The sequence below is a fragment of the Mus caroli genome, chromosome 1 (assembly GCF_900094665.2).
Source record: "Mus caroli chromosome 1, CAROLI_EIJ_v1.1, whole genome shotgun sequence".
Taxonomy (NCBI): Eukaryota; Metazoa; Chordata; class Mammalia; order Rodentia; family Muridae; genus Mus; species Mus caroli.
In genome coordinates this window covers 67,559,185-67,587,060 of record NC_034570.1, presented here as the reverse complement: position 1 = coordinate 67,587,060, position 27,876 = coordinate 67,559,185, and the positions used below count along the sequence as shown (strand labels likewise).

The following is a 27,876-nucleotide window of genomic DNA, read 5'->3' as shown; positions in this document are numbered from 1 at the left end:
ACACACACACACACACACACACACACACACACACACACAGAGAGAGAGAGAGAGAGAGAGAGAGAGAGAGAGAGAGAGAGCAGCCATGAAGGTCAGGGCTTAATCACCTTCCTGCTCCCAAAGAGGGTCCTGTTCAGAATTCAGAATGGCAAGATTCCAAAGAGGGTGATGTAAAACTACCGAGAATGGGCAAGCACATAGCCCACTTGATTGAGCGCTTGCTGCTCACCTCACCTACCATGAGCGAAGTGAAGGCTTGCTTGGGTTTGGTCACCAGCACTGCATAAACCATACCTAGGGGCGCTCACCTGGAATTCCAGCATTCAAGAAGTCAGAGAATGAAGAACCAGAAATACTGACAACCAACCCTGGCTACGTAGCAAGTTTGAAGCCAGCTTGTGCTTATGAGACTCTGTCTTCAAAAGCAACCAAACTGTTGCAAACAGACTGTACTGGAGATCACAAGAAGGTACCCTAGAGTTGCTAAAGTTTGGCATTGCTGCCTAGCTTCCAGTTGGAAGTAAGGGAGATCCTGCCCCAGTCGTGCTGTTGACGGAGGAGAAGGTAGAAAGCCCAGTGGTGTGATAGGGAAAAAGGGACGGGTTGAGAAAGGTATGGAAGTCAAGGTGAAAGATGGAGAGAGAGTGCGAGAGTGAGCGAGCACCAGGGAGTGATGTCAGTGGAGAGACTGTCATGTGGGTATAGAGAAGGAGACAGGAGATCTAGGAACCTGAAATTAAGAGTAAGAGGGGGTTCTATGTTTTTTGGTATGCTACTTAGGAATAGAGGAGAGAAGAGCAGGATTTAATATGGGATCTTCTAACTCCTAAACTGGACATGGTGGCCCAAACTCCAGAGGGGCCCCTGGTGTGGGTGCATGCAGGAGAACAGGAGTTAGACAGGCTGAGGTGATCCAGGGTCACCTCTGACCCAGAGTAAAGGCAGTGAATGGAAGACTTGATATGAGGCTAGTGAGGAGGTTCCAGCCTGTGTCCCCAAGGGTTTATCCTTTTCTTGGTTTGTCATCCCTGGGCAGCACATATGCATTGAGGCTGCTGTTAAGGTTGTGGGTTCTGAAGTGCGGGGCTTAGAGGTGTGGGAACGTCAACTCTATCTGTCAACTCTATCTCTCTGGGCAGTTGTGGGGAGGGTTCTTCTCTGGAGGACAGAGGAGAGCATGTGGGGGAGGGGTGATGTCACCGGTCTCTGCCCTTCCCATATAAGTTCCTGAGGAGGCAACCCCTTCTCATTTGTTCCCAAAAGGTTTTTTTTGTTTGTTTGTTTGTTTGTTTGTTTGTTTGTTTTGTTACTGGGGTACTGATGGTCCTTGTGGCTCCGACTTCAGGTGCTCTGAACCTTGTCCCTCTCTTTACCTCTACTTCACCCTTGCCGCCATTCTGTTCCTGGTGTGAACTGAAGTGGGGTGGGGTAGGTGGGTGGGTGGGATTTGGCTAAGTCCTTTGGATGTAAACTTACACGTACATCAGAGGAAGCCGATTGGAGGTGCCTAGCTTCCACGGGGAAGGCATAAACCTTTCACACACACCTTGGAGGTCTTGGGACTAGAGTGACCAAGTGCAGGTTCAAGTTTCTTCCTGACATTGCCTGCCCTGCTTGGTCTCTGACAGACAGGTCATGCCACCTAACTCCTCTCAGGCTCTTGTCCTCAGCTGTGATAACGGGTGGATGAAGGCAAAGTGTTCTTCAAGTGTCTGGCATGCAGTGGGTGTGAGACAAATGACTCTTCCCTTCTGTCCTGGTTTCATTTCTGTTATTGGGGGAAATACCCTAACAAAAAATCAACCTAAGGGAGAAAGAGGAGGTCATCACTGGGGGCTGGGGGTGGGGATCAATATGAGCTCTGGTTGGGGAGGAATCAAGACGTGGACTTCAAACAGCTGATCACTTCCTATCCGTAGTCAAGAGGGGAGAGAAACAAATGCGTGTGTTCTTGCTTGCCTGCTTGTGTGTGCTCTGCTCCATTGAGCTCTCTGTTCTTATGTAGCCTAGGGAATGGTGTTGCTCACAGTAAGCTGATTCTTCTCACATCAGTGAACTTAATTAGGACGACAGATTTGTTTACAATTTGCTCCCAGGCCAACCCAATGTAGACAGTGCCTCCCTGAGAATCTCTTCCAGGTAATTCTAGGTTGTTTCAAATGGACAACTAAAGCTGACTGTCCCTAGCTAGCGCTTGGGCCTGGGTCAGGGTCAGGGTCAGAATCAAGGACAGAGACAGGAGGATCTCTGCTAGTTTAAGGCCAGCCTGGTCTATATAGTAAGCCAGGGCAACACAGTGGGATTGAAAAAAAAAAGTTAACTCTAGCATTTTCTCCATTATTTTGAGTATAAACATATTTCATAGATACAGAAAGTTGTACTGATTGTATGGTGGACTCTTGAGATTCAGCAAACATTTTGCTCTATAATTAGCGCTCTAAACCGGTGGGTTCCTCTCCACAGAGTCCATAGCCGCTGATTGAAAATATTTGGAGAGAAACTTGTGACTGTCCCAAACAAGTACAGACTTCATATTATTGCCATTCTTCCTTAACAGCTCAGCACAACTACTCGTTACAGAGAGTGTTTATACGTCCGAGGTTTTACAAGTATTCCACAGGATGGATGTGGCTCAGGTGGAAGAGAGCTTGCCTAGCATGCAGGAGGTCATGGGTTCAATCCCCAGCGCCACGTAAAACCGGACACGGTGGCCCATGCTTGTAAGTCCAGCGCTTGAAAGGTGGAGGCAAGGATTTGAAGAACAAGGTCCTACTTAGTTAGACGGTTACTCCAGCCCGGCTATCTGAGATCCTATCTGTCAATCAATCAAGAAGGATCCTGTGCAAAAGTTATGAGCAAACATTCTGTCCTTTCACTTAAGGGATCTGATTAGCCACAGGTTTGGTGTCCACAGGAGATGTGAAAACAGTGCCTGAGGTAGAGGTGTGATTGTATGATGTGTCCAACATCCTATTTTTTTCTTTTTTGATGCATTTTAAAGAGAGTAGAAGCATGCTTTAAAAAAATATTTATTTATTTTTTATGTATATGAGTACACTGCAGCTGTCTTCAGACACACACCAGAAGAGGGCATCGGATCCTGTTACAGATGGTTGTGAGCCACCATGTGGTTGCTGGGGAATTGAACTCAGGACCTCTGGAAGAGTAGTCAGTGCTCTTAACTGCTGAGCTGTCTCTCCAGCCTGGAAGCATGCTTTTTATGAACCGGAATTCCACTCCAATGACTTTTGATTATAGGATCACATATGTCCTAACTCACTCCGGGAGAGGAAAAAAAAGTAGGGATTACCACATCACATTTGACAGCCAAGGAAAAAGTTCACAAGGTTGGAATTGGTACCCAAGTGTGTTGGAATTGCAGCTTGTTCTTCTATATATCATCATCATCATCACCATTATCACCACCACCACCACCACCACCATCACTACCCAGCAACTTTGTGGCAATGGCTTCATAGTTGTATCTTTCCTATGGGCTCCTCCACATCTTGATTCTTATCTGTCCCTTCCCACACCTGTCCCCCAAGAAGCCCTCTGGCCTGTTCCCCAGGAAGCTGCTGGACAGCTCGCCTGGCCAGGTGCACAGTGGTGCGGGCCTGGTGGAGCACAATTTGTGCAGCCGAGCGTAGCAGGGGTTAAAGGAGGAGGCGGTGGGGGGCGACGCGCTGACTCCGGGAAGGAGGCGGTGCCCCAGGCCGCCCGCCCCGGGAGGGAGCCGGCAGCGCCCTGGGCGCGCTCACTCGCTCCTAGCCGCGGCCTTGGGTCCTGGCTCGGCTGGCTACCTCTGCCCTGTCGGGCCAGCTCACTCACCGCTTCTCCACCAGCTTCCTGCCAGCTCAGACGCTGGCCCTGCCGCTACCCACCGCCCTGGCCTGCCACCCAGTGGCTCCTCGTTTGGAAAGGTGAGCGGGTGCGGTCTGGGAGTGTATGAATGTGCAAGGGTGCAGGGATACAGCCCAGCGGTCTGCATGCACTGATGTCTGGCCAGCCTCAGATCCTGAACTTGGGGAAGGTGAGCTCAGTCCCTCGCCTGCCACACTTCTAGACTAAGCTAGCCCCCGGGGGGGCCAACTTGTCAGCCCTGCTGCTGTCAGATGTTCCCGAAGTCGGCCAGGGATGTCTGGGGCGCGGCTGCCCCTGTAAGCGCTGAGCCAGCTCCAGGAAGAGTTTTGTGTTCTGCTAAGTTGCTGGTGTTAGCTTTTATACAACAGGGAGCAGGGAGGGACCGCTGACCACCAGCGGCAAGAGGAGAGGGTCTTCTGTTCACTTCTTGCTCATTGTAGGGCCCAGGTGGTGTAAGACTGTGGGAAGGCATGAGTCTTCCCTGCCAGTGGCTGGAACTTCTTTGGGATACCTTTCTCTCTTTGGGGACTCTCTGTCCCCAAGATCTGTGTGATACTGCCAGGGAGGGACTGGCTGCAGGGGATTAAAGTTAAACAGCTTGAATATCACTTCTTTCTCCTCTATATGGGCCTCCTGCCCCCTTGCCATGGGCACAGCCTGGCATGTGTGCCCCTTGCCCCTCCCCCAGCCAGTAGGCTCATTCCTTCCTCATCCCTCTGGGCAGAAATGTCTAATCCAGGTGGTTAATGAACACACAGAGTTCCCCTACACTGGTCCCCTGCCTGCTACCCCTTACGAAGCTTTGAGAAGCCACCCACATCTAACCTCAGGACCAGGGCAAGTATTGCCAGTCCAGATGTTTTTAGGCTGTCCTCTGTCCTAGTGCAGGAAACTGACAGTGGTGTTGGGGTCAGGCAGAGAAGCCTGCTGGGCTCTTGGGCTGGGCTCCCAGCAGGGGTGTGGGATAGGGTTAGGGGACAGGATGGGTACTGACTGCCAGAAGTTTCCAGAATCATGAAGTCAGGGAGGCAGTTGTGGTGGGAACAGGAGGGACAGCTGGAAATGAGGGTTCTAATGTTTGGGGCCAGGGGCTTCTCTCTTGGAAGCCCTTCTGTGTGGCCTAGCAGAGGTGGGGTAGGAGGTGGGAGGGAGGGAGGGAGAGCCCTTTCCCCTTCCTGAGGTTGCCTGGAGGTGGGGTGGGGACCATTGTGGCTCAGACTTGGCCTCCAGTGACTCCTGCCCTTGCCAGCTGGCGGCAGGCCTTGCCTCCTAGACCCCAGCTTTCCCCCAAGACTCAAAGCTTACTACAGCCCAAGGACCTTTAGCCATAACTTGTGTAGCCCAAAGCAGGGTGGCAGAACCCTCCATGGCACCAACACTGGGTTCCCAACACTGTCAGTGGAGAAGTTGAGAAGAGAGATTGGGGAAGGGGATATGAGTGGTGGGGACTTGGGGAGGACTTTGATCTGAAATTGAGGATTCTTGGGTCATATAGGAACTTTCCAGACTTCCCTAGTCCTGACCTTGAACCTCTGGCTCACTTTTCTTATCCTTCACCCCATACTTCTTAACTTATCTCTCTTAGAACCCTAGAACAGAACTCAGTGTGTATGACAGCTAGGAGGAGTGGGCTGAGAGGAGGCGTCTGGGAGACCAAGAAGGAGGCTGCTGTTCTCAGAGCACCCAGCATTGCTAGACTGCATTCAGGGAGCACGGGAGGACGGGATGATGAAGATTTGACTTGGAACAATGAGGGTTTAACCAGGGGCTTCCAGAAGTTCTTGCTGATCAGCGAGAGAGTGGGCTTTGGTGGAAGGTAAATGAGTGGACTGTCCCAAGGACAGTTGGGACAAGCTGGACACTATGAAAGGATTCCTGCGCTGAGATGTGGTGAGAAAGATGACCTTTAAGGTCTCTGGGGATGCTGAGGTCCTGGGAGTCTTAGAGTTGGGGAATTCTCTGGCTCTGGAATAGGGGCTTGGAATGGGGGGTCAGAACTGTGGCTTCAGGCTTGGGGCGTGGGTGGGGACTCACAGAGTCACCCTCCCTGCCTGTGCTGGGGTATAGAGAGTGCTTGCATGTGCCTCTCCCTGGCACCCATAGCTGACTGGCCACCAGGTCCACCCCAGCTGCTTCCTGTGTTGCTGTTATGAAGTGCTTCCTCTTGGCCACTCTGCTTGGCCCTGTGGTTAACTCCTGGAAGGCTGGATAGACCCTGTGACCATATGACACAGGGGAAGGGGAAGGGAATGGCATGTGCCACAGGTCTTTAGTGTCTGAGGACAAGGAGTGGTTTCTATGTTGAGCATTCTGAAACTCTGCCCTGTGTAGCTCAGAGTAGTTGGAGATGATGGGCAGAGATGGCAGCATCTGAGATCCAGAAGAAGCCAGGGGGAGGCCTCAGTTTCCTTCTCTACAGATACTTTAGGGTTGTGAAGCCTTCACCAAGTGGCTTGTGTAATGACCAGTGTGCTGGGGTAATGTTGGAGGTGGGGAACAAGCCAAGGGCATTTGTTGTTCTCTCTGGAGGGGTAAGGAGAGGAATTGGTGACCTCCTGTGGCCTCCACAAACCTGTTTTCCCTGGGAAGGAGGGGCACTGGGGGTTGACACTTCTCCAAACTCAGTGCTGAGGGTGAGGTGTCCCAATGGCCTCTCTTGGGGTTTAGGACTCTCCCTGGGCTCCATCCTTTCTAGCTCAGCCTGCCCAACCCAGCTTGCCTCTTCCCACAGCCAACTCTATGAGGTCTGTGGCCCCTTTGCTCCAGAGGTTCTGCCCACAGCCAGCTGTCCTCTAGTCAGGACAGTACCTCTCACCCTTCTGGCTTCCTCTGAAGAGGAAGTTCTTCTCATTGTCTAACTTGTATCCCTCGTCTATGGCCAGGAGGTTGGGGAGGCTTCCTAATGGGAGTATTTTTCCTTCTGGGTGATGATGGGGGAGCAGAGAGGAACGTGAGGGCTGAGTGGAGGCTTACACTGAGCTGCAGGGTCATTGTTGCCTCTCACTTATGTTTCCTTGACCCTGGAAAGGGAAACTGGGGTTTGGGGATGGAGAGTAGAGATTTGCCCGATGATAGGTGAATCCCACCCCAATAACAACAACAACAACGACAACGACAACGACAACGACGAGGACAACCAAATGAATCAGAAAGGAACATGACCGTGTGGGAGGGAGAAGGTTGTTTTTAGACACTGGGGAGGGACAGGCCTCTACTTTGTCCCCAGCATTATCCCCTGAGGCCTCTGGCTTCATGACTCCCTGGTTGGCTGGCTTTTAGCTTTCCAGAGCTATTAGGCATGTAGAGGTGTGGGCATAAGCCAGCTGGGAAAGGAATGGTGGGGGTGGCGGGGATGCCAGCCTCATACATAGCCCGTGCTGCCTCCGTGGATGCCCTGTGCTGGCAGCTGGGGGCCCTAGGGTAGCTGGTTCTCTGCTTAGGCTGTGGCCCTTGGCCACCTGCCTTCTTGTCCTCACCTTGGTTTCCCTGGAGGAGTTGGAACTGTGAGGAGAGGGGACAGGGACAGTCCCTGGTCCTTCCTCCTGCAGGGCTTGATAGGCTGTGTGTTTCCTGCCTTTTTAGGGCTTTGAGTTCCAGCTCAGGCCAGGGACTGGTGCAGAAGGGTGGACCCAGGGATCCGACCAGATGAGGGCCACAGGAGGCCTTCTGTGAGCTCACCACGAAGAAGGGACCTTCTTCGCCTTCTCTTGGAATGAATGTGGGCCTCATTGGCTGCAAATGTTTCTTGCGCCCCCGTGTCTGCTGTCATCTGGCTGCACTGGCACTCCCTGACTGTTCAGTGTGAGGCTTTTGGTGCCAACTGAGGCTGGAGGACTGAGGGTTTGGGACAGGCCTGCTGAAGAGTTGTTAGCCTACACACAATGCTGCTTTTCCTCTGAAGTGTGGAGCAAGGCAGAGGGAGGGCATGAGGCAGGAGGCAACCTGCTAGAGACCTACCATGGCAGCCATTCCTATCTACTAGCTGTGTGCTCTCAGCAAGTGATTAGGTCTCGCCTCAGTTTCCCCTCTAGAATGGGACAGTAGGCCTCATGGCACGGACATAGAGTTTAAATGAAGTCATTGATTTAAAGTGCTTTGATGTATAGGATGTAGATCAGCTGGAGCAGGCTTGCATGGCACACATACAACTCTGGTTTTTTTTCCCCAGCACTGTGTAAATTGGGCATGCTGGTAGACACCTTTAATCCCAACACACGTGAGGCTACAGATCAGTGGTTCAAGATCATCTATGACTATAAAGTAAGTTCAAGGTTAGTTTGGGATACACAAAAGCCTGTCTCACAAACAAACAAACAAACAAACAAACATCCAAAGCAGAGAAGCCAAAGGTAAGCCTTGTCAGTGGGTGTCATTCATTCCAGAGCCTGCTGCCTCTTACTGGTCCTGTTCTCTTTCATCACAGTTGTGACTTCCCTATCCTGGATCGAGAGTGTAGGTCAGGCTTCCACGGGCTTCCTTTAGGGGCTGCTAATATCAGTGTTTTCCTTTCCCAACTTTGCTTCTGTCTGCAGTTAGGAGGCAGGCCTGGAGTTGAGGGGACCTCAGGCTTGTCTCCCCAGGGAGCTGGAGCAGATATGTGTTTATGTTGGACTCTGAGAAAGTTGCCATCACAAGTCCCTCTGGGATCCCTTCCCACCCTTCAGACAGCCACTGCCTGTGTTAGGACCTTCCAGGCCTGGCAAGAGCCTGGTCAGCCTCCCTCCAAACAGGCTACCCTTGACTTTAGCCATAGGAATGGCATTTATGTTTTAGAGTGGCATTCCCATGTAAACACTGAACTAGCTTAGACCCTGCAGGGCTCCTTGAAGTCTACCTGGCATTTCTCTCTACAATCTAATTCAGTCCCTTGTTGGTAAGGGGTGGGGATAACCACCCAAGCCCTTCCTGTGTATACATAAGAGCTGAGAGCTTTGAAGATTGGTCAGTAGGTCTCCTGGCCACACTTCATTCCCTCTCTGGGGTCCATGGCTTTCTAGTGTCTCTGACATTCCTCCACCAAGGATCAGCCTCTTGGCCTGCTCTTTTACCCAGAGATCCCCACCCAGGAGGCTGAGGTTGTTCTGGGTCAGGGGTGACCACCGTTTCCGGACCCCTGGCCCGCCCATTTGCAGCTGCAGAAAGCATTAAAGATTCTTTTGAAGGAAGTATGCTGTAGGCTGATCATGATGACTACAGGGAGGACTCTCTCTGGCTTCCCTCCTCAGCCTGGCTCCCCTCTGCCCTTCTAGACTGCTGATCCTTGAGAGATGAGAAGTGGCCTTACCTTGAACATATCCTCCAGAAAGGCCAGGCAATCAGCTGGCCCATAGCCACTCTTCAGGGAGTGAGCTGAGGTGCAGTGCCGGGCTTGGTGCAAGCAGGGGACAGAGCTATGGCTGAGGCTCTAGGGGAAGTACAAAGGGGTCTCCACCCTGGGTCCCCCTGACCCAAGGCTGTGCAGGAATGGTACTCTTACCAACAGATCTCAGGCTGGCCTGGCTCTCTCCCCAACAGCTGAGTCCCTTCCCTCTCTGGGTCTCAGTATCTCCCTTAGCAGTCAAAGGTTTGGAGCGGTGTAGTAGTGCTGGAGGCTGCTAAAGTGAATCTGCCAGTGGGGGTGTGGAGCTCCTTGGGTCCCTGGCTGTGAAACTTCACCTTGGGTTGACCTTGCTTCCCTCCTGCCCCGCCCCCACCTTTGGCAGTGGCTGGCAGGAAGTCCTGCCTGATTAGGGCCCTAATCACTGGCTGAGACTCCCAGATTCAGAGCTGGTGAAGCAGAGAGGGGTTGGGCTTAGGAGGGGGAGTATGAGACCAGGGCCCTGGCGGCCTGCCTGCCATCTGGGTCTGGAGGAGATGGGCTTCTGGCTTTGGCTCTCTGGGTCCAGCGATGCCTGTGAGCCTGCTGAGGAGGCCGGGAGCCAGGGCCAATCCAGCTGGGCCTGGGGGCCATTCTGATTTCACATTAACAGCCTTTTAGGGCATCCACTCTGTGCCAGGCAGGGTGCCAGATATGGGGCTGGAAAGGCCAGTGAGACACCTTCTAGTTGGAGACAAAGGGGAGTAGACAGTTCTGCAAAAAACGAGGGAGGGATGGGATGGGAAGCAGGAAGCCTGTTCCGTGAGCTGGTGGAGAGTTGAGACCTCCAGGAGGAAGAGCCTTTTGAGATGGGCTTTGAAGGTTGAGGAGGAGTTTTACAGAGGCATTTGTTCAGGTATGGGACAGGCATGCATGTAAGGATGGGTAATGCAGGGACTCTCTGTCTTTCTGCTACTTACACCCCATGTGACATTGGCCTGGCCTCAGTGTCCCACTGAGTCTATAAGATGAGGTCCACATTCCAGCATAGCCTTGTGTGCTGTGGGGGAGTTAAAACAAGTTCTGTGTGCAAAGTGCTTGGTACAGTAAACAAGGCTTAGCGAGAAAACCTGTAACAAAGCGTGGTTTTGGAGAGAGCCCAGAGGCCTTGCTTGGGTGTCAAGGGTGAGAGATCTCCTGGGTCAAGTCAAAGTTGGGAGTAGCAGAGGGATTTTTTACCTAGGAGAGACAGGATGAAGTTTTGGTATAGGAAGGGGTTGGACAGGGGACTTCTGGGGATGAACTCCATCCAGGACTTGTGTTCCTGGAGTCTGGCACCTGTGCCCTTAACCCCTGGGACTGGGAAGCCTTCTTGGTGTTAATGTGCCCCCTCCCACCCACCAAACTTTCTTCCTGTGCTCTGAGACCAGAGCCTGCTGACTGTGGGATCCCTCCCCACACAAGGCTTCTTAATAAGCCGTGATGGTGGAGGTGGAGTGAGGGGGCAGGCAGCTCACATATCGAAGGTGCCAAGAGGCTCTTTAAGGGAGTATCTTTTACTGTGGGTCCCAGAATACTGTAGACCCACTGTGTGTTGATTGAATGAATGGTCAAAGGTATCCCTTAGTCTGGAGGAGCCTGTCCATTGGAAGTCAGCAGTGCCCAGCCTGACTTTAGGTGGCTGGTGAATGTGGGGACAGGGGCCATCTGTTTAAAGCCAGGAGGAATGTTGACCGTCTCAAAGGCTTGGTGCCAGTACATCACAAGTGCTCAGGTTACTGTATGTTGAGGGAGGAGAGGACATCTCAGGAACCCTCCATTCTTGGACTGAGGGTTATCATAAGGTGGTGTGGCCTTGAGATTAAGTCACAGGCTTTGCAGCTCCACTGTGCAGGTTTGAATCCCGACTCTACCTCTGACAGGCAGAGCAACCTCTGGACAACAGCTTACTCAACACACCAGCACTTTCCTTGTGTTATCTGTGCTATGAACTTGGGACTAGAAAAGTGGGGCTGGTCTAGTAACCGGAGGTCCTGTCTCTGTCTCCTACCTCTGGTACTAGCTTGAGCGCCAATTCTCTTAGTGACTGGCCTGGTTACAGCATTTCTAACCTTCCTCTTCTCTTTCTGAGTTGCTACCCTGCTCACTGTGGGGACTACGGCAGCTCTGTGATGAGGAGAGAGTAGATTTAGGGAGATTGTCCCTATCTGAGTCAAGGGAGGTGATGTTGCTGAATGATGTGGAACAGCTCGGGGTGATGGGAGGCGGTTGCCTACTTTGACATTGTAGCTTTGAGCAGTTGTCTGTCTGTCCTTTTCTGGGCATTATCAGCCTTACCTGTGGAATGAGAGGCTGGGCTTAGCAGAGTTCTCTCTTCTAGCCATGGAGCTTTCTGCATGTAGGTTCTTGTGCCTGGGAAGATCTGTCTTGTTGAGATCAGGCTTTCAAGGATCGTCCAGCATCCGCTGGGATGTTGGCAGAGGTGCTGGGAAGCTCCCTTCTGGGTTGGGCTGCTCCGTGTCTGGGGACAGTGACCATTCCTCTAAGGCATCTGTTTCTTGGAACAGAGCAGAGGGAAGCAGCTGTTAGTGGGAGCAGGCCAGAGTCTGGCGTGTCCCTGTGACTCAGGTGGGGATGCACTGGCTAGAGGGAGGGGAGCCATGGATCTTCTGGCTTCTCCATGGTCACTCTCAGGGGAAGAGTGGGAGGCTCGGCTGGCTTGCCAGGGTGAATGCCAAGGCAAAGTGAGTAACTTGTGAGTAACGGTTTGGTGTCTCTAGGGCAGGTGGCCCCTAGACATGGGACTGGAGTGCTGGAATGCTTCCCAGAGGTTGCTGAATCACAGTCGCTGAACCCAACCTCCCAACCCCTCCTTTTGAGTAGAGTGTCCTGTCTGTGTGCATGTCTCGGCCACACCCCCTCCTTATTCCCTCTGGTTCCGTCTGTACTAGTCCCACCCACCATCAGGGCTATCACCCCTTCCCTGGTTTAGCAGCTAGCTGCATCTAACTTGAAGTGGATTTGCTCGAGGGCACTTCTGGATTTGTGTCTCCCTCAGCCCCTCCCAGATGTGCGACCTTGGACAACACACTCTTTTTTTTTTTTTTTTTTTTAATTCAGTTTGAGTGGCTTCCTGTGGAAAAGGGGGAATCACTTGAATCTCGGGTGACTTAAAAAAGAATCACATGTCCAGTGGATCCAGATACTAAAATAGCTGTTTTGGTGCCTCCATACCTTAGAGACTGTTTACTTCCAGTTAGCCCCACCCTGCTGGTTCTGACACTTCCAGCCCTCGGTGCGTGTGTATATGTGTGTGTGTGTGTGCTGGTGTGCTCATGTGAGAGTGCATTCGTGTGAACATTCTCCCTTCTGTGCTTCTAGGATAGGCAGGGCTCAGGCAACCATCAAGTTCAAGTCCAGGGGTAATCAGCTACTGCTTCAGGCACCAATAGAGGGCCTGGTTCCTATACATCTTAGGGGGTGGAGGGTAGGGGTGCAGAGACCTAATGGTGCTTCAAGGACCCTCAGATTCCAGTTCGCTTTCATCTACTTCTTTCCCACATCTGGCTTCCCACCACACTTGGCTCTGGCCCCTTCAGTGCTCTAGGTCATACAGGCAGTTGGATGTGTTGGCCGTGCCTTCATGAGTCTGTTCTGGGGTGAAGCCAGAGGGCTAGGGAGTGACTTTGCATCTGGCAAAGTGGTGTGGTGCGTGTGCTGGGTGTGGAGTGTGCACTGCCTGGGGGCATCGGGAGCTGTGTGTGGTCACTGTTGTGCTGTCCGTGGGTGTCTCTATCTGATAGGCACTTTCTCTCCTCCTCTCTAACCTGCCTGCTGTCTGAGCCAGCGAGAGCCAGGTCTGTTGCTGCCTTCCTTCCCTTGCCTCCCTGTCCGAGTGCAGCCCTGAGGTTTTCCCGGGAACAAGGAAACATGACTGGAGTGGATATGCGTCACGCGGAGTCAAACAATGCTAGTTCCAGCCAGGCTTGCTCCGGCCTTGAGGCTGGCCCTGCTTCAAGTCTCTGTTGCTGGCTAATTGGGAGCAAGAAGGGTTTCCTGCCTCTTGCCACAGATGGTCTTAGAGGCGATTTGTGAGGTTGGGCTGCCCTGCCCTAGGGACCTCCTGCTTCTGGGGCTCTGGGCCATCCATTGTTTACCTCTGTGTCCCTGCCATCCATGGGTTAGAAATTTCTGCAGAAATGGATTTTCAGATAACTGAAGCTTATGCTACACCGAGAGTGGAAATCTTAAGAGAGGCCAGGGTGTTGATGGGGAGTGCCATTGCACAGTTGTTTTTGACTGACAGGTAGATGGGATCTTTGGATGCTTATTTATTTTGATTTTATGCGTATGACTGTTTTCCCTACGTGTGTACTTGTGCACGTGTACGTCCCTGGTGCCCCAGGAGGCCAGAAGAGGGTATTAGATATCTTACAACCGGAGTTATAAATGGTTGTGAGCCATCACACGAGTGCTGGGAATTGGATTCAGGTTTTCTGCAAGAGCAGCAGGTATGCCTGACCACTGACTGAGCCATCCTTCCAGCCTGGATAAGACTCTTCACAGTGTGTTCCTTTCTCTGTCCTGCAGGTTCTCAGTTTCTTCCATAAAAGGGGGCTGGCCATGGGGCTTACATCACAGGGTGGGGCTGGGGATCAGTGGGTAGAGACGAGTCAGTGGAGAGCTTTGAGGCACACAGAGCACTGTTGCTTTGTGTACCCGGCATTCCTACAGATGAGAAGTTCAGCCGACTTCATCTTGACGCTTTTCGGGGTGGGTAAGGCATGTGCTCCACAGCTGAGCTACACCCTCAGCCTGATTCCCAGCCAGTCTGCAGAGTGGTTCCCATCAGTCCCCTTTCCCTGTGAGGATGCTGAGGGTGAGGGAGTTACAGCATGTCTGAGCCCACACTGGGCTTGCCGTCCATCCAGTCCCTTGCATGTTAGTCGGACACTTGTGGCCTCTTGGAGGTGTCCAGGAATTTGGAAAGGGCGTCAATACACAGAAGGTGTTGTGATCCTGTGGAGCAGAACCTGCTCCCAGCTGATGGGTTTGGTTTAATGCTGAGCTATTTAGAGTTGTGAACAGGACAAGATGGTCCTTAAAAAGCCCAGGAGACATGAAGTTCACAGATCGACTTTGAGGCTGTGGAATTTCCCCTGATGAACACGAGGCTTCATCCTGCTTTGGCAAGCTTTAACTTCTTTAAAAAGAGAAGTAGGTAGACATTGGGAAGGACTTCCTGTCAGTCCCATTAGGCACTGAGATAGGCAATTTAGGGAGAACTAACAGAAATTTAAGGCATTTCTTCAAATTTGAGACGAACCTTTTGACATTTCTTTGTTGCTGGAATTACAGTCACCCCGAGCAAGGATGGAAGCCTGCAGTGAATGTGTTTAGCATTTCTCCCTCTCCAAGGCTGTCATCTGGGGACTGCATGACGGGGCTAGTTGATACAGGGCTTGCCTAGCATGCAAGCCATGTTGGTTTTCAACTTTGGAAATACCTAGAACTGGGCAGAGTGGTGCAAACCTGGAATCCTGCCACTTGTAAGGTGCAGGCAAGCTCATCAGAAGTTCAAGACCATTCCCTAAGAAGCAAAACAAAATCAACCTGTCATCTGGGTGGTGGACTTTGTAGAAGTTGGGAAACAGGGTGGAGCTCCTACTTCCCAGGGGACCAGGCATCTGTACAAGGGCAGAGGTCTGCATGCCATTGTCCTGCGCTGCAGCAGAAGGCATGGCTTAGGAGACAGGGGGCTGATGAGGCCCCGTGGGACCTTCTCCACAGTGCCTGACTCTACACAATGGCTGTCTCCCCTCCCCCAACCTTCTCTGACACATCCCCGTGACAGCTGACCCAGCCCTTAGCAATTCTCGAGACCTTTGGCTCTGTGGATTTTCCCATTGCTCTTAATCCGCCCCCCCCCCCATCTCAGGCATCCTTCCTGCCCCCTTGTTCAAATATGGTTTAAGGTCAAATATTTTTATTCTCTAAAGTTCTCGTGTAGGGACAGACACCCTCAGAGGGGAGTGCGGGGTGAGGAAGGCCAACTCCTTTCTGGGTGTAACCTTGGGAAAAACTGATGGACAGTCATCCTACAGCAAGCACGGCCTCTTCAAACTTCCACTGTCGCAGTTCCGGGCAGATTTATAAGTCTGTTTACATGCCTGTCTCCTCCTGAGGCCACAACTTCCGTCCAGGGTTGGGGCCCTGTTCTCTTTCCCCTCTTTCTCCTCAGCTGAGAGCTCAGTCACTATGGCCTGAGTGACTACTTGGGTCTGTTTCTTGGGCCTGTCACTTCCTCTGTCCACTCCCTGCGCCCGCCCCCCCCCCCCCCCCCCCCCCCCCCCCCCCCCAGTCCATAGCTTGTCCCTGGAATAGCTTCTAGGAACTTCCTGGAAGTCATCTGTGTGCCATAGGCTGTGCCTCCCCTCAACCCTCTGCCCTCTGCAACAAATGCCTGACCCCAGAAGGACTGGGGCTTTCCTGATGTCTGTATTTCAGAGACTGCTTGAGTGCAGGGCTCAGCCCCTGCACTCAGGACAGAGGCCAGGCGCCTGCATCAGGTGTTGATTTCCAAGATGCCTACTGGGCTGTACCTTTGCACAAGCTATGTGAGCACTCCAGAACAGTGCCGCCTCACTGGCATGCTCAATACTTTTTATTCTGAGACGGCAGCACAGCCTTGAAACTTCATTCCTTGAGTCCCAGTCTCCCACATAGCTGGAATTCCAGGCCTGTGCTAACAGGCTTGCCTTTTGCCATCTTCTCCTTTAAGTACCCCCCTTCTGTCCCCTTTAAGTACCCTCTTCACACTGTCTTCTGTCCCCTTTCGGAGCCTTCTCACCTCGGATGCAGTGGCCTCTTTCAGGAAGCCCTCCTGGCTGCCAACCCTGCCCCAGATCTTGCCCTCTTGCTTGCTCTCTCATTGGCTAGGAAGCTATCAGGTTACTGCAGGGGCCTGGGCATTTGCTTCAGCTGAGCACTGCAGGTTACACATTGCTCAGCTCAGTTTGCTGTCCCATCCCGAGCCTCAGAAGCCAGGGCCTCCATGGAAGGCTCCCTATGGTTCTTACTGGGCAGAACAGAGTCCATCTTGAGGTGTCCTGGGGCAGAGCTATGCTTCCATGCTTGTTCTTTGCTGGTGTGTGACCTTAGGCTGCGGATGTGGCTTCTCTGTGCCTCGCTTTTCCTTGTCTGTGAAATGGGCTGAGACGTTTTCCCAGCAGAGGGTAGAATTCAGAATAAACGGGCAGGAAATGGCATAGGGGTCTGGAGGGAAGGCTGAGAAGTGGGCCTGCGGGAGTGACCCCACAGACCCCCATAGACCGTGCATGGCAGCTGTGTTGGGACATTTAGACTGGATCATCAAGCTCAAGATGGTAAGGCCTTTAGGCTGAGGAGTAACAGGGCTCGGGCACATTTTAGAAATGGCTTTCTGGTTGCCAAGAAGAGACCAAGGGCAAGAGAGGAGGTCCTGGGATGGGTTAATGTTACTGTGTTTTTGACTCAGGGCACTGCAGAGGTCGCTTGGGAGAGGGACTGCCAGGCGTGGGGGAATAAGGGATAGGAGGAGAAGAGGAGGATGCACAGATTTTGGGCTTGAATCATGTTGGATGGCACAGAGGAGGGTGACAGTGGCTAGTGTCAAGCCCAGCCATGCTCTCGGCTGTGTCCCTTTTCCCCATCCCATGTCTCCCGGCTGCTGCCTGTCTCTTGCTCTCATGACCCTGGGTCGTGAGCTCCAGGCATGTGTTCAGTAGGTGCTCGCTTGCTTGGAGCTTAGATCCTGTGGCTCCTGGATTCCATTGCCCCCCAGTGGGTAACCTTGCTCTTTTCCCAGCTTCCCCAACTGTGGGAATCCGCAAGCATGGACATGGTGTTAGCTCTGTGGAGTCTTGGGGTTGGGCTCCCTAGATGCAACCCCTAGAATCTATGGGGCAGTGGTTCACAACCTGTGGGGCACATATCACTTTGGGGGGGGTCACATATCAGGTATTTACATTACATTTTGTAACAGCAGCAAACTTAAAGTTATGAAGTAGCAATAAGAAGAATTTTATGGTTGGGGGAGGTCACCACAGCATGAATGACAACGAAGAGCACTAGAAGCTTGAGACACATTGCTATGGGGGTATTCATTCCAGTTGCTACTGTGTGCCATCTTCCAGGCTAGCTCAAAGGCAGTCAGCTTCAGTGATGAGCCCTGCTTGGATCCTAGCTGGGTCTGCTCCACCACTCCTTAGCTGACTGACTGGGGGTTGCTCTGAGGGATGCACAGGCACACCAGTCATCTTATCCACCTACAGGCAGGCTGTTTGATGAGCGGGCTGTGTTGTGTTCCCTGTGAGAGCCACCTCCTGTATTTGGGGATGGAGGGATCTGTCAGGAGAGAATAGCCCATCTGACAACTGTGTAGGACCGGGCAGTGGGCCAGGCAGACAGTGACAGGTGCCACAAGAGGACCCAAGCCAGAGGAGGAACTTGGGGACATAGAGAGGTCGTGCTGGGGTCCTGGGTACAGTGTTCTGAATCAGTGAGCTGAGATAGCGCTGGGTCCTGTCTTCAAGTTCTGAGTCTAGTCTGGGTTGTGTTTATAGGAAGAGCAGGGCCCTCCAAGTCCCTGTCATCACTGGGGCTGAGGGATCCAGGACAGGGGCCATACTTCTGGCTCAAGGTGTCTCTGGGAACAGGTCTCTTCTTGCCTCCTAACAAGAAGGAACTCCACACACTTCCTTCCCTGGTCATAGTGGAACTCTATATAAGGGAAGGAAAGCCTTGCACTGGCTGGGAACTGAGAGGAACAGCTCCCTGCAGGGTTTGTAGAGACTCAGGCTGTGGAGCCAGGGCAGTGCTTACCTGCTCTCCCAGGACCTCTCCTGCCTAGCGCGTGACGCTGCTCTTGGGAGGCTGGTGACTTTGAGCCCTGCTGGGTCTCTTCAAACAGTCTTCTCTTTCCTCTGGGCCTCAACCCCATGATCTTGGCATCTTTTGGGCACTCACAAGTCCTGAGGGACATCTATGCTTCCAGGACAACACAGGGTGACTTATCTGGGGTCTTTGATTGTCCCAGTGCATCGATGATATGAACCCACAGATGAGGTGCCATTTAGTTGTCTCCTCAGTTATAGGCACGGATGCTTGACTTTTCTGGGGTCACCATGTGGTGACACACTTGGTGACTAGAGCTAAGATGTTGGCTGCCTCTTACTACAAAAGGTGATCAAAGACAGAGTGGTGAATGGTGTCTCTGCTTTGGAATGGAAGGTGCAGAGGCTAGGCTGCAAGCTCTGGGCTAGAGTGTTTTGTGGGCCCCTAGATTTTGGGGGTACCCAATGTTTCTCCAGCCTTTGGCTTCAGACTCTTCCTCTTTCCTTCCCTTTCTTTTCCTGGTTGCTCTTGGTATGGTTACTGTGCCACCATGCTTGCCCTAAATTCTCTACTCCTCCATTCTTCCTGTCCTTGCTCCAGTGCTTCTCTGCCTGGAGAGAAGCTATGGAGCATAGCTTCTGATGGTCCTTCCTCTACTCAAGAACTTTCAACAACTCCTCGGTGCCAGCAGCCAAGTCTGTCCTCTTTTCTTGGCCATTCATAGTTGCCCAAGATCCCTTTGTCAGTTCATATTCCCCTCACCATCCTGGGTTCCAGCTAAAGGGGAGCCCTGTTAGTCCTTTAACAAGCCACACGTCCCTACCTCCACGTCTCTCACAAATATTAGTTCCACCTAAATAGCCTTTTCCTATCTTCCATTTCAAAACAAACTTCACTTCTAAAGTGAGCATCAGGCCAAGGTGCACACTGGAAATGGCCTGTGTGCTTCCCTTTTGTGGGGGTTGGGGGTAGGGGCGGAGCAGAGCTGGGGGGATGTTCACAGGGGAGTGTGACACCCAGCGGAGGAACTGGCTCACTATCCCTCCTTGGGATGCCTGTACTCTCTCAGTGCCCTGCAGCCCCAGCATGCTCTCCTCAGTGTGAGCCTCATCCAGCCATGAGCCAGAGACTAGGCAGGGAAGGGAGGTGTTGGAGGCAGCCTGAAGCAGGCCACAGTTTGTTGGGAAGGACCCGAGGCCCTGGGAGATAATATACTGATGCTCACCTTGTTGGGGGTTGGATGGGAGAAAGAGACCCATGTTAGACTAGAGCTTGATGTGCAGAGACATAGGCACCCTGCTGGCTATTGCTGCCCTGCTACTGTTGCCAGATGTTTGACTTTGAGCAAGTAGCTTAACTTCTATGAACCTTATTTACTTTAAAAACTGGTTTGGAGGTGAAAATATGAGTGGCTATAAAGTGCCCAACCCAGTGACACACAGTAGGTGCTTTATAAACCCCACTGACCCTGTGTTCTGTGTACCATTTGGAGTCACTGATGTGGATATCTAGACATGTTGGACAGGGGTGTTGAGTCACCATTAACACTTCTCTGGAAGTGACCCACATTGGTGGATATCAACTGGTGAACGAGTCCATGCAGGGTGTTGGAGCACAGTGCACAGATTTTACCTTGAACCTCGGTAGACATTAGAAATGTGGATTTGGAGCCATAAAATTCGCTCTCCTGGCTTCCAGGCTGGGTTTGCAATCAGGATCATCACAACAGTTGTCTCCTGTAGCCTGGCTCCTTGCAAGGTGACCTGGGCACTGTCTTCAGCTTATGTCCTCATGGGGTCTCCCTCCTTGGTCTGTGTCCAGGTATTTTCCAGTAAGGACAATAGGCTGTGCTGAGTCAGGACTCGCCTCAGTGGACTTACTTAGTTACCTCTTTAAGGACTTTGCCACTGGGCACATTTCAAGGGACTGGCTTGGATTTTCACATGCCAACTTGGGGGCTGTTATTCAGCTATAACATGAGGTGGAATCAACCCAGACACAAAAACGGCATGCATGTGATTGGCCTTTCATGAATATGTCTGTCAGCAAAACACAGATGTCCTGGTTTCTGTCACACCAGATAGCACAAGACTTTCTGTGGCCTCCAGGATGTGTATGCGGGTCCTCTCTCCAGCAGCAAGCAGCTCTGCAGAGGTGACCCCTGCAGGTGACCTCCAGCCCAGTTTAGCTCAATATTGCACCAGACAATGACATGCTGCATAGGTTGGGTACCCAGGGCTGCCCTCTGCCCTGTAGATCTCAGTTCCAAACTCCAGGGTGTCTTTGTGCTTCTGTGTCAAAATGAGATTCATATGGCCCTGCTTTGGGTGCCATCCACTGGCTGTCGTGGCCTGCCTAGGAGACTTGGGAGGCATGGTTTGTGGTGTATCAGGAAGACTTTCATGAAGGATTCAGGTGATGAGGTAGGCAGGGTGAGCCGTTTGGGAGTGCGGGATGCGCATCTCTCCAGGAATGTAAGCTCCTGCCCCCCAAAGCCCATCCTTTGGGGCTTGTGTGAAACCTTGTTGCATGGTTCTAATGTTCACAGTCTGGGTGGCAAACCCAGGAAGGCCTTTGTGAATATTCTTCTCGGCCCTCTGGGCCTCATTCCTTTCTTTGTAATGAAGAGGGTCCTGTGTCCTACTGAGGCACGAGGGAAGGGTTAGATGTTCTGTAGCCAGCTCCAGGATACAGGGTCCTGGAAGATGAGAGTTTGTGTTGCCTGCCTTGGTGGGATAGTAATCTTGCCCCCCCCCCCCCAGTATCTATCATCAGATCACAGAGGTCTCTGGGGTAGGCAGCAGAAGTTAAGATGTTATGGGGTGGGGAAAGGAAGAGGGGACTCATTATTCAGTGGGGGTGGTGTGTTAGATGATGAAAAAGTTCTGGAAGTAGGTAGTGGTTAGTATGTCATTGTGGATATACTCAAATCCATCATTTATATATTCAGAAATGCTTAAATGGGGCTGAGAGATGGCTCAGTGGTTAAGAGCACTGACTGCTCTTCCAGAGGTTCTGAGTTCAATTCCCAGCAACCACATGGTGGCTCACAACCATCTATAATGATATCTGATGCCCTTTTCTGGGGTGTCTGAAGACAGTTATAGTGTACTCATATAAAAATAAATAAAATAAACAAATCTTTAAAAATATATTAATAAAAAAGAAATGCTTAAATGATGCTTTTTTTTAATTTAAAAACTTAAAAATTCATCATCATCACCATCACCACCACCACCACCATCACCACCATCATCATCATCATTGTGGTACAGGGTACTGACCAGCATCTTGCATATTCCAGTCAAGAGTTCTACCTCTGAGCCACATCTGTAGCCCCCAAGATGGGACTTTTTATGTTATGTATATTTTACTGCAATAAAAAGGTGGAGGAGCAATGAGACAGCTCAGAGGGCAAAGCCTCTCACCACCCACCACCAGGGTTCTATCTCCAGAACTCACATGGTGAGTGGGGAAAACTGACTCCTCTGACCTTTGTACATATGCTGTGGCACAGATGTGTACAATACACACACACACACACACACACACACACACACACACACACACACTTCTAAAATTATTCCTATTAGACAAAGGTGGTGGAGGGGAGCTCTTGAGCCAAGTATATAGCCATGCAGACCCATGATTCCCTTACAGGGGAGGCTAAGGCAGAAAGACAGGGTTCCAGGTTTGTGTTGGCTATAAAGTAAGACCCTGCTTCACATAGCCACCACCAAATAAAACAAGGAAAAACACAGACCCAGCAAATAGTAGGAGGGAAACCCAAGAGAGTGTTTCTACTCAATCCTGTGAGCACCGGACCCCAGACCAGTGAGATTCTACTTAGGAGTATGGACTTGTCTGTACAGCTTCTTGGGTCAGGGGCCACAAGTATGGGGACTCTTCTGGAGGACCTGGCCAGTTTTAGAATTTGGAGTTTTATGTAAGCAAGGCTGAGAACTTAGGTTTTTATGATGGCTTTGGGGATAGGAGTGCCATCCAACTGGGGCCCCTTATAGAGTAGTGAGGTAATGAAAGGAGAAACTGGTGGGTGTCTGTGTGGTCTGTGCTCTGCGAAGAGCCAGGTAGGTACGGAGCAAAGCGGGCTCCTGCCTCTGTTCTGCTGTGACCTCACTCTCCCATCTGATGGAGAACTAATGAACCCAGGCTCTCGTAAGCCCTGGTTGAGTTGTCATACTGCATCCCGAGCCATGGCTGCTGGAGTGGAGGGTGGTGGTGGGGGGCTGCTGCTGCTGCTGTGACTTCTTGTCTTTTGCCTTTCACTTGGGGACATGGGGCATTAGGTTGATTCTGACCAATTCCGGAGGACTGTTGGAGTAGGGTTGGGGGAGGGCAGCTCACCTGAGATTGACCACCTGTGTCTAGAATCCTGGGTGCCTAGCCTGGAGGTGAGGTCATGGCAGGGCTATGATCAGAGCCCTTGAAGACAGCCCAGGGCCCTTAAGTCCCCTACAGATAGTGGAGTCAGCCACTGCTGATGGCAGGAGCGTGGGGCTGTTGAGCAAAGACCACGGAGTGGTACAGCCTCTGGTTCTCCTGGCACATTCTGGGCTCCTGAGAGGGTGGCCAGGGGCCAGGGTGCTGGAGAGGAGAGACAGGCAGCCTTTTAAGGAAACATTTCTGTGCCTCAGGGAGAAAAAAAAGCAAGAGTGAGACCAGAAGGTCTGAGACACGAAGTCCTTGGGCCAGCAGCCATGGCCCAGTTAGCTGTGGGCCCCAGGTTGGAAAAGCCCCCAGGGTACAGCATTGTATGGGGGCATGATTTTACCCCCTTAGGTACTGGTTCTTAGTGGGTACATCTACCTTGGGAATTGGGGGTGAATGGTGGGGAAAGGGTCCAGGGTTAGGATGGGCCTGGGAGAGAGACCCTCTGTGCATCTCAAAGCCACTGAGAAGCCCAGGCAGCTGAGGATGGAGCTCAGCCAGGGATGTGGTCCAGACATTTTACCCAGATCCTGTGAAGATCTGATGAGTCGGGAGAGGGTCTCTTAGAGCCTGGCCTACGTTTTCACAGCTCCATGCTGGTGTCACCTTGGGACTGTAAAGGACAGACAGCTGTGTATGTAACCTGTGACTGAGCCCTGGCTGTGATCAGGAGGACCATAGGCAGCTCTTGAGGCCTTCTCTCTCCTCCCCATCTCTGCTCCCACTCTGGGCCTTGTCCTCTGAGGAATCTCTTCTAAAACCTTTACCTCTAGCTCTATGCTCATGTGAATCAGGAAGTGGGCTTTGGGTTCTTTTTGCAGTCCTCATTTTCTGAAGGGCCACGAGCCATCTTGGGACCCAGGTTCATTTCCCAGCCTCACATCTGCTGTGTGACCTTGGGTGAATTGCTTACCCTGTCTGTGCCTCACATCTTCCCCCAGGGAGGTAACACTAGAGTCTGCCTTTCTGCTTGTTGAAAGGGCAAAGCACTTTATTTAGCAACATGCCTGCCAGGTGGTACCAGCTCAGTAAATGTTGGTATGTTACCAGTAGGATGGGGTCGCCTACCATCTGGAAGAGGCAGCTGCCTCTTCAGCCACTCTCTGCCTCTCTGTGGGCCTCTGGTCTGGTGCTTGGGTGAGGAATCAGAGCCAAGGTTGAGTACTGAGATCCAAGAAAAATGTGTTGGCTGGAGAAAGGAACGCACTGGCCTCTGACACGTGCCCTGCTAATTGCCAGGGTGTTGTGGCCATTGAGCCCTCCTTCCTCTCTCCCTCCTCTAGAGGCCCAAGTTGCCGTGACCCTGGCTCAGAGAAGGGTGGGGATGAACTGATAATGATGGTTCCCTTCCCATGGGCGCTGCCTCCCTCTTCTGCACTGTACCTGGAAGATCTGGCCAATCCCAGCCTGTGGGAGCCTCCTGCCAGCTCTCCGTTTGGATGCACCACTGGCAATGGGGAGAAGAGTGGGAACGGGTGCTGACTTTCCTATGGGTCTAAGTCATGAGTCGTGTCTTTCAAATATTTTAAGTCCATCTTTGGACAATGTAGAGGGTCAGGAGGAGAGGGGGTGGGGAGGAAGTGTTGTGGTTTTTGTAGGATCCAGGGCATAAACGCTGCTATGCTGACTTCCAGGAGGTGTGTTGTGTTTTACAGGACTTAACCTGTGAGGGTTTTTGGCATTTCATATTTGTCATCTGGTCTGAACCTTTACGGGTTGCCTTCTGAAGAGCTCTCCCCGTGCTCAGGGAAGGTTGTCCCCTTGAGAATGGGGTAAGAGTGGGCTCAGGAGGCCCAGAGGCTGCTGGGACAGAAGCTAACATGGGCTTTTTTTTTTTTACCTCTCTCACAGGTGGCTGCCCCTTGCGTTCCTCCGTCCAGCCATGAACTGGTGGTGAGTGACAGCCTTCTCTTCTCTTTTCAGTCTCTCTTGCATGTTGGGGGCTGGGTTGGTGGGGTGGAGAGGGTTGAGGACTTTGGGCTGAGGCTGGTGGGAGGAAATGAGTCATGAGGTCCCTCCTGACGTGATGCAGGGCCTGCTCTGTGTGTCTGGAGATTTGAGGTCCTCGGGAAAACCCATAAAAGGCCATCTTGTATATCCCCAGGCCTGGCTAGGTTACTGCTGTTCTAGGGCCTGGAGGGCCAGGGTGCGCTGTGGTGTCACCTTCCTCACTCCTGGCTGTAGGTCTTGTACCCTTCAGCTGGAGGCAGAGGGATGGATGGTGTTTCTGAGACCATCTATGAAGTGGTGGCCTCTGCTCCTCTCCTCAGCTTTGCTATGTCCCCATGACTCTGTTTTTCTGCTTTTATGGCCCTCATCCCCCTCTTCCCTGTCAGTTTCCAGAACAGTTTGGACAGGGGCAGGACCTCTGTGAGTTCTGGGCTGTGGAGCTGGCCTGCTGCAGACTGATTGCAGCTGGCCTGATGTGTGTTGGCGTGTTTCCTGTTCCCATAGCCTTTCCAGGTCCCACTCCGCTGCCTTGTGGGGACAGGTCAGGCTCTGAGGACTGCAGAAGGTCTGTGTGTGTGTGTGTGTGTGTGTCTATGAGAGAGAGAGAGACAGAGACAGTAGGAATGTGTGGGCCAGATCTGCTGGGTTGGTGGGGAATACTTATGGTGGTGCCTGTGTTGTAGGGGAGTCTGGCTGTTGGCATCTTTCACAACAGAGTGGTCACTTGCTCAGCTTAGGTATGGGACACACAGTCAAGCCATCTAGTTTCCTTTTGTTCCAGCCCTAACTTGCCTGTAGCTGTAGCCTTCTCCCTTCTTTCTCTCTGCATCTTGGGTTTCCTAGGGATACACTTGGACTCTCAGACTCTTGGTTACACCAAAGCTATGTCACTTCTGCTCACTCAGGCCAGATGCAGAGACTTGGCTCCCTAGGCCACCCTCTCCTAGACTTCAGCTGCCACACTGGGCCCTCCAGATGTGAAGTATTCATTCTACAGATCCCTGTAGTAACAGCAGGGTAGGGGAGGAGCTGTGAATGCCCCCCCCCCAGAAGTGGTCTGGCTAGAAACCTCGCCAGGATCACAACGGCATACCATGTACCAGAGGAGGGTGGTGGGCAGAGAATACTGACGACTCTGGTCATCTGTGCTAAGCTACTACCTAAGAGCTAAGAACAGAATGTCCTTGGCTGGTCTGGAAGGCTGAGGATAGGTCCAGGGTTTAGGGACCATGAGGCAGGGGCCAGCATCTGGCTCACGGAGCCTTGTTTACAGAGCAAGGTCCAAGGTCAGGACAGAAGGGCATAGGATGGTGTTCCAGCTGGAGGCCTGCAGTTAGGTGTTGGAAGGACTGCCTGCCTTTGAGAGGCATGTGTGCCACGTAGGCCGTCTTCGTGTTTCTGTATTGTGACCACTTGCACAGTGGTAGTAGCCCTGCAGGAGTTTGGATAGGCCATGTGCTGGTGAGGTTGGGGTCAGGTGGTGGTGATGGTCCTCAGAATCCAGCACCCCCCCCCCAGCAGTAAGAAAGTTCCACTCCCCATCCCTGCATCCTAGCACCACTTTCCCAGATATTTATTCCTCCCCTATTCTCTGTTCCCGAATTTCTTGGCTTCAACTGAGTGACCCTGAACACATTACCTAATGCCCCTCTCTCTTTAGCGGCCCTGCTCTAGAATAGGAGCTAGCAACACTAACCCATGAAGCCGGCAAGATCAAACATCCCACTAATACACAATATCTATTCCAAAGCCAGAGGTATACCACCTCACTTGGAGCAAAACCTTAGGTTCTTCCCCCAAAGCTGTCCTTCCTCAGCTTCTCAATTCTTCCTCACTCTGTTTTAGCTCCTCAGCCTCTGAGCTTCTATGCTTCTGTGCTTATGGTTTTTCCCACACTATACACCTTGTCTGTCTACCTTTATCTTGCCTAAGGGGTCCCACCTGTGCCAGCACGTGAGTTCCAGGATGGACTTTTCTTCACACTCAGTAGGTATTCACACACGTGCACTGGGCACAGTTTAAGACTGTGTAGCTGGGGGTGGGGGGCTGGATACTGCCGTGACCTTCTGTTCCCCACTGCCAGTGGTGAATTCTGCACAGGGGGCCTGGGGCAGACTACAATCCTGAGTGGGAGACCCTTCATTGCCCTGCCAGTGGGAAAGTGGCCCAGGGGAAACAAGGAGAAAGTCTGGCTCCCCCCAGGGCGCTCAGCACCTGCTTCCGTGCAGTGGGTGAGGCGAGTGCTTTGAGCAGGCTCCTAAGAGGGAGGAAAGGGTGGGTTCAGGACTTTCCTTCCTTTTGCTGCCAGCCTTCCCTGCCAGCCTCTGTAGGCCACTGCCTGGCCTGCCCTGCTCCCTGGTTCCCAACTCAGTGTGACCGGTTCATCTGTCTAATGGCCTGGCCTGGCCTCGGTTTGGTTCTGCTTCCGCTACCTTTCTTGCCGACCTTGGATGAGTCCTAACCACCCTTCCCCTGATTCAGACCCAGATTTTCTGCCCAGCTTCAGGCCCTGCTGGCCAAACATATTTTCCAGCCCATGCCCAGGCTGGCTAGGGCTGAGCGGTTTAATGTTCAACTCACACTTTCGTCTTACTCAACAGATGTAGTCCGAGGAACTGGGCAGAAGAGTCCGGGGGTTGCTCCCTGCCGTGGGTTTCTAGGCAGGATTGAGTTAGGATGCCTGCCACAGACATTCCTGACCCTTGCAAAGAGCTGAAGTAGTAGTTTCTCAGGCTTAAAAGCCGATGATAGTTGAATGGATTGCCCACTAAGGTACCCCATTCCAGGTGCGCTGTGCATGAGAATGGGCTTCTGATGCTAGGCTGACTGCACACAAGGACTAGTACCCTGGACACCTGGGTAACAGGAGCCATAGCCTCCCATGCCCTCTGTCACCAGCCTCACAGCCGTGGGGTTGGAATGTCCCGTGGAATGACCTGCAGGTGAAGCTGGGGTAAGAATTGGGGTGTAGTGGAGTTGGAGCCCTTATCGGCATGTGGTTTCACCTCCAGTAATAACATAGCAGTCTTCCCTGCGTCCCCCTTTCCCCATCTGAGGTTTGACTTTCCTCGGTTTCAGTTACCCGATGTCAACTGAGGTCCAAAAACAGTAAGTGGAAAATTACAGAAATAAGCCATTCATCCACTTTAAATGGTATGCTGTTTCGAGTAGTGTGATGCACTCTGGAGACGTTGGTCCACTCATGCCCAGTGAGTGCTTGCTGGATGTGCTGTTTGCCTGTTAGTCAGGCAGTGAGCAGCAGCTTCTGCCGTCAGACAGACTACTGTGGTGTCCTGGTGTCAGATTTAAGTCACTGTTATGTGACTGAATAATATCCCCATGGTCCAAGAATTTCAAAGCTAGCCCATCAGGCAGGGCTAAGGGAAGCTGTGCACCCTTCCCTGCATTAGAGGAGACAGTTCTCCACGTATGTACAGGGTTTT

At 52.2% G+C, this 27,876-nt stretch overlaps 1 protein-coding gene across 14 annotated transcripts in view; it reads left to right on the top strand.

Moving 5' to 3' along the window:
* Positions 1-27,876, top strand: part of Tns1 (tensin 1) — a 213,655-nt gene that overhangs the window by 83,674 nt on the left and 102,105 nt on the right. For 10 of the 14 annotated variants that reach the window (XM_029474293.1, XM_029474288.1, XM_029474282.1 and 7 more), the window contains one exon: positions 24,335-24,376. In XM_029474293.1, coding sequence (XP_029330153.1) covers positions 24,335-24,376 — 42 coding nt within the window. Of the gene's footprint in view, positions 1-3,744; positions 3,924-3,956; positions 4,034-8,019; positions 8,125-10,054; positions 10,077-24,334; positions 24,377-27,876 lie in introns of those variants that run through there. The other 4 variants (XM_029474305.1, XM_029474299.1, XM_029474303.1 and 1 more) reach the window with 4 other exon arrangements.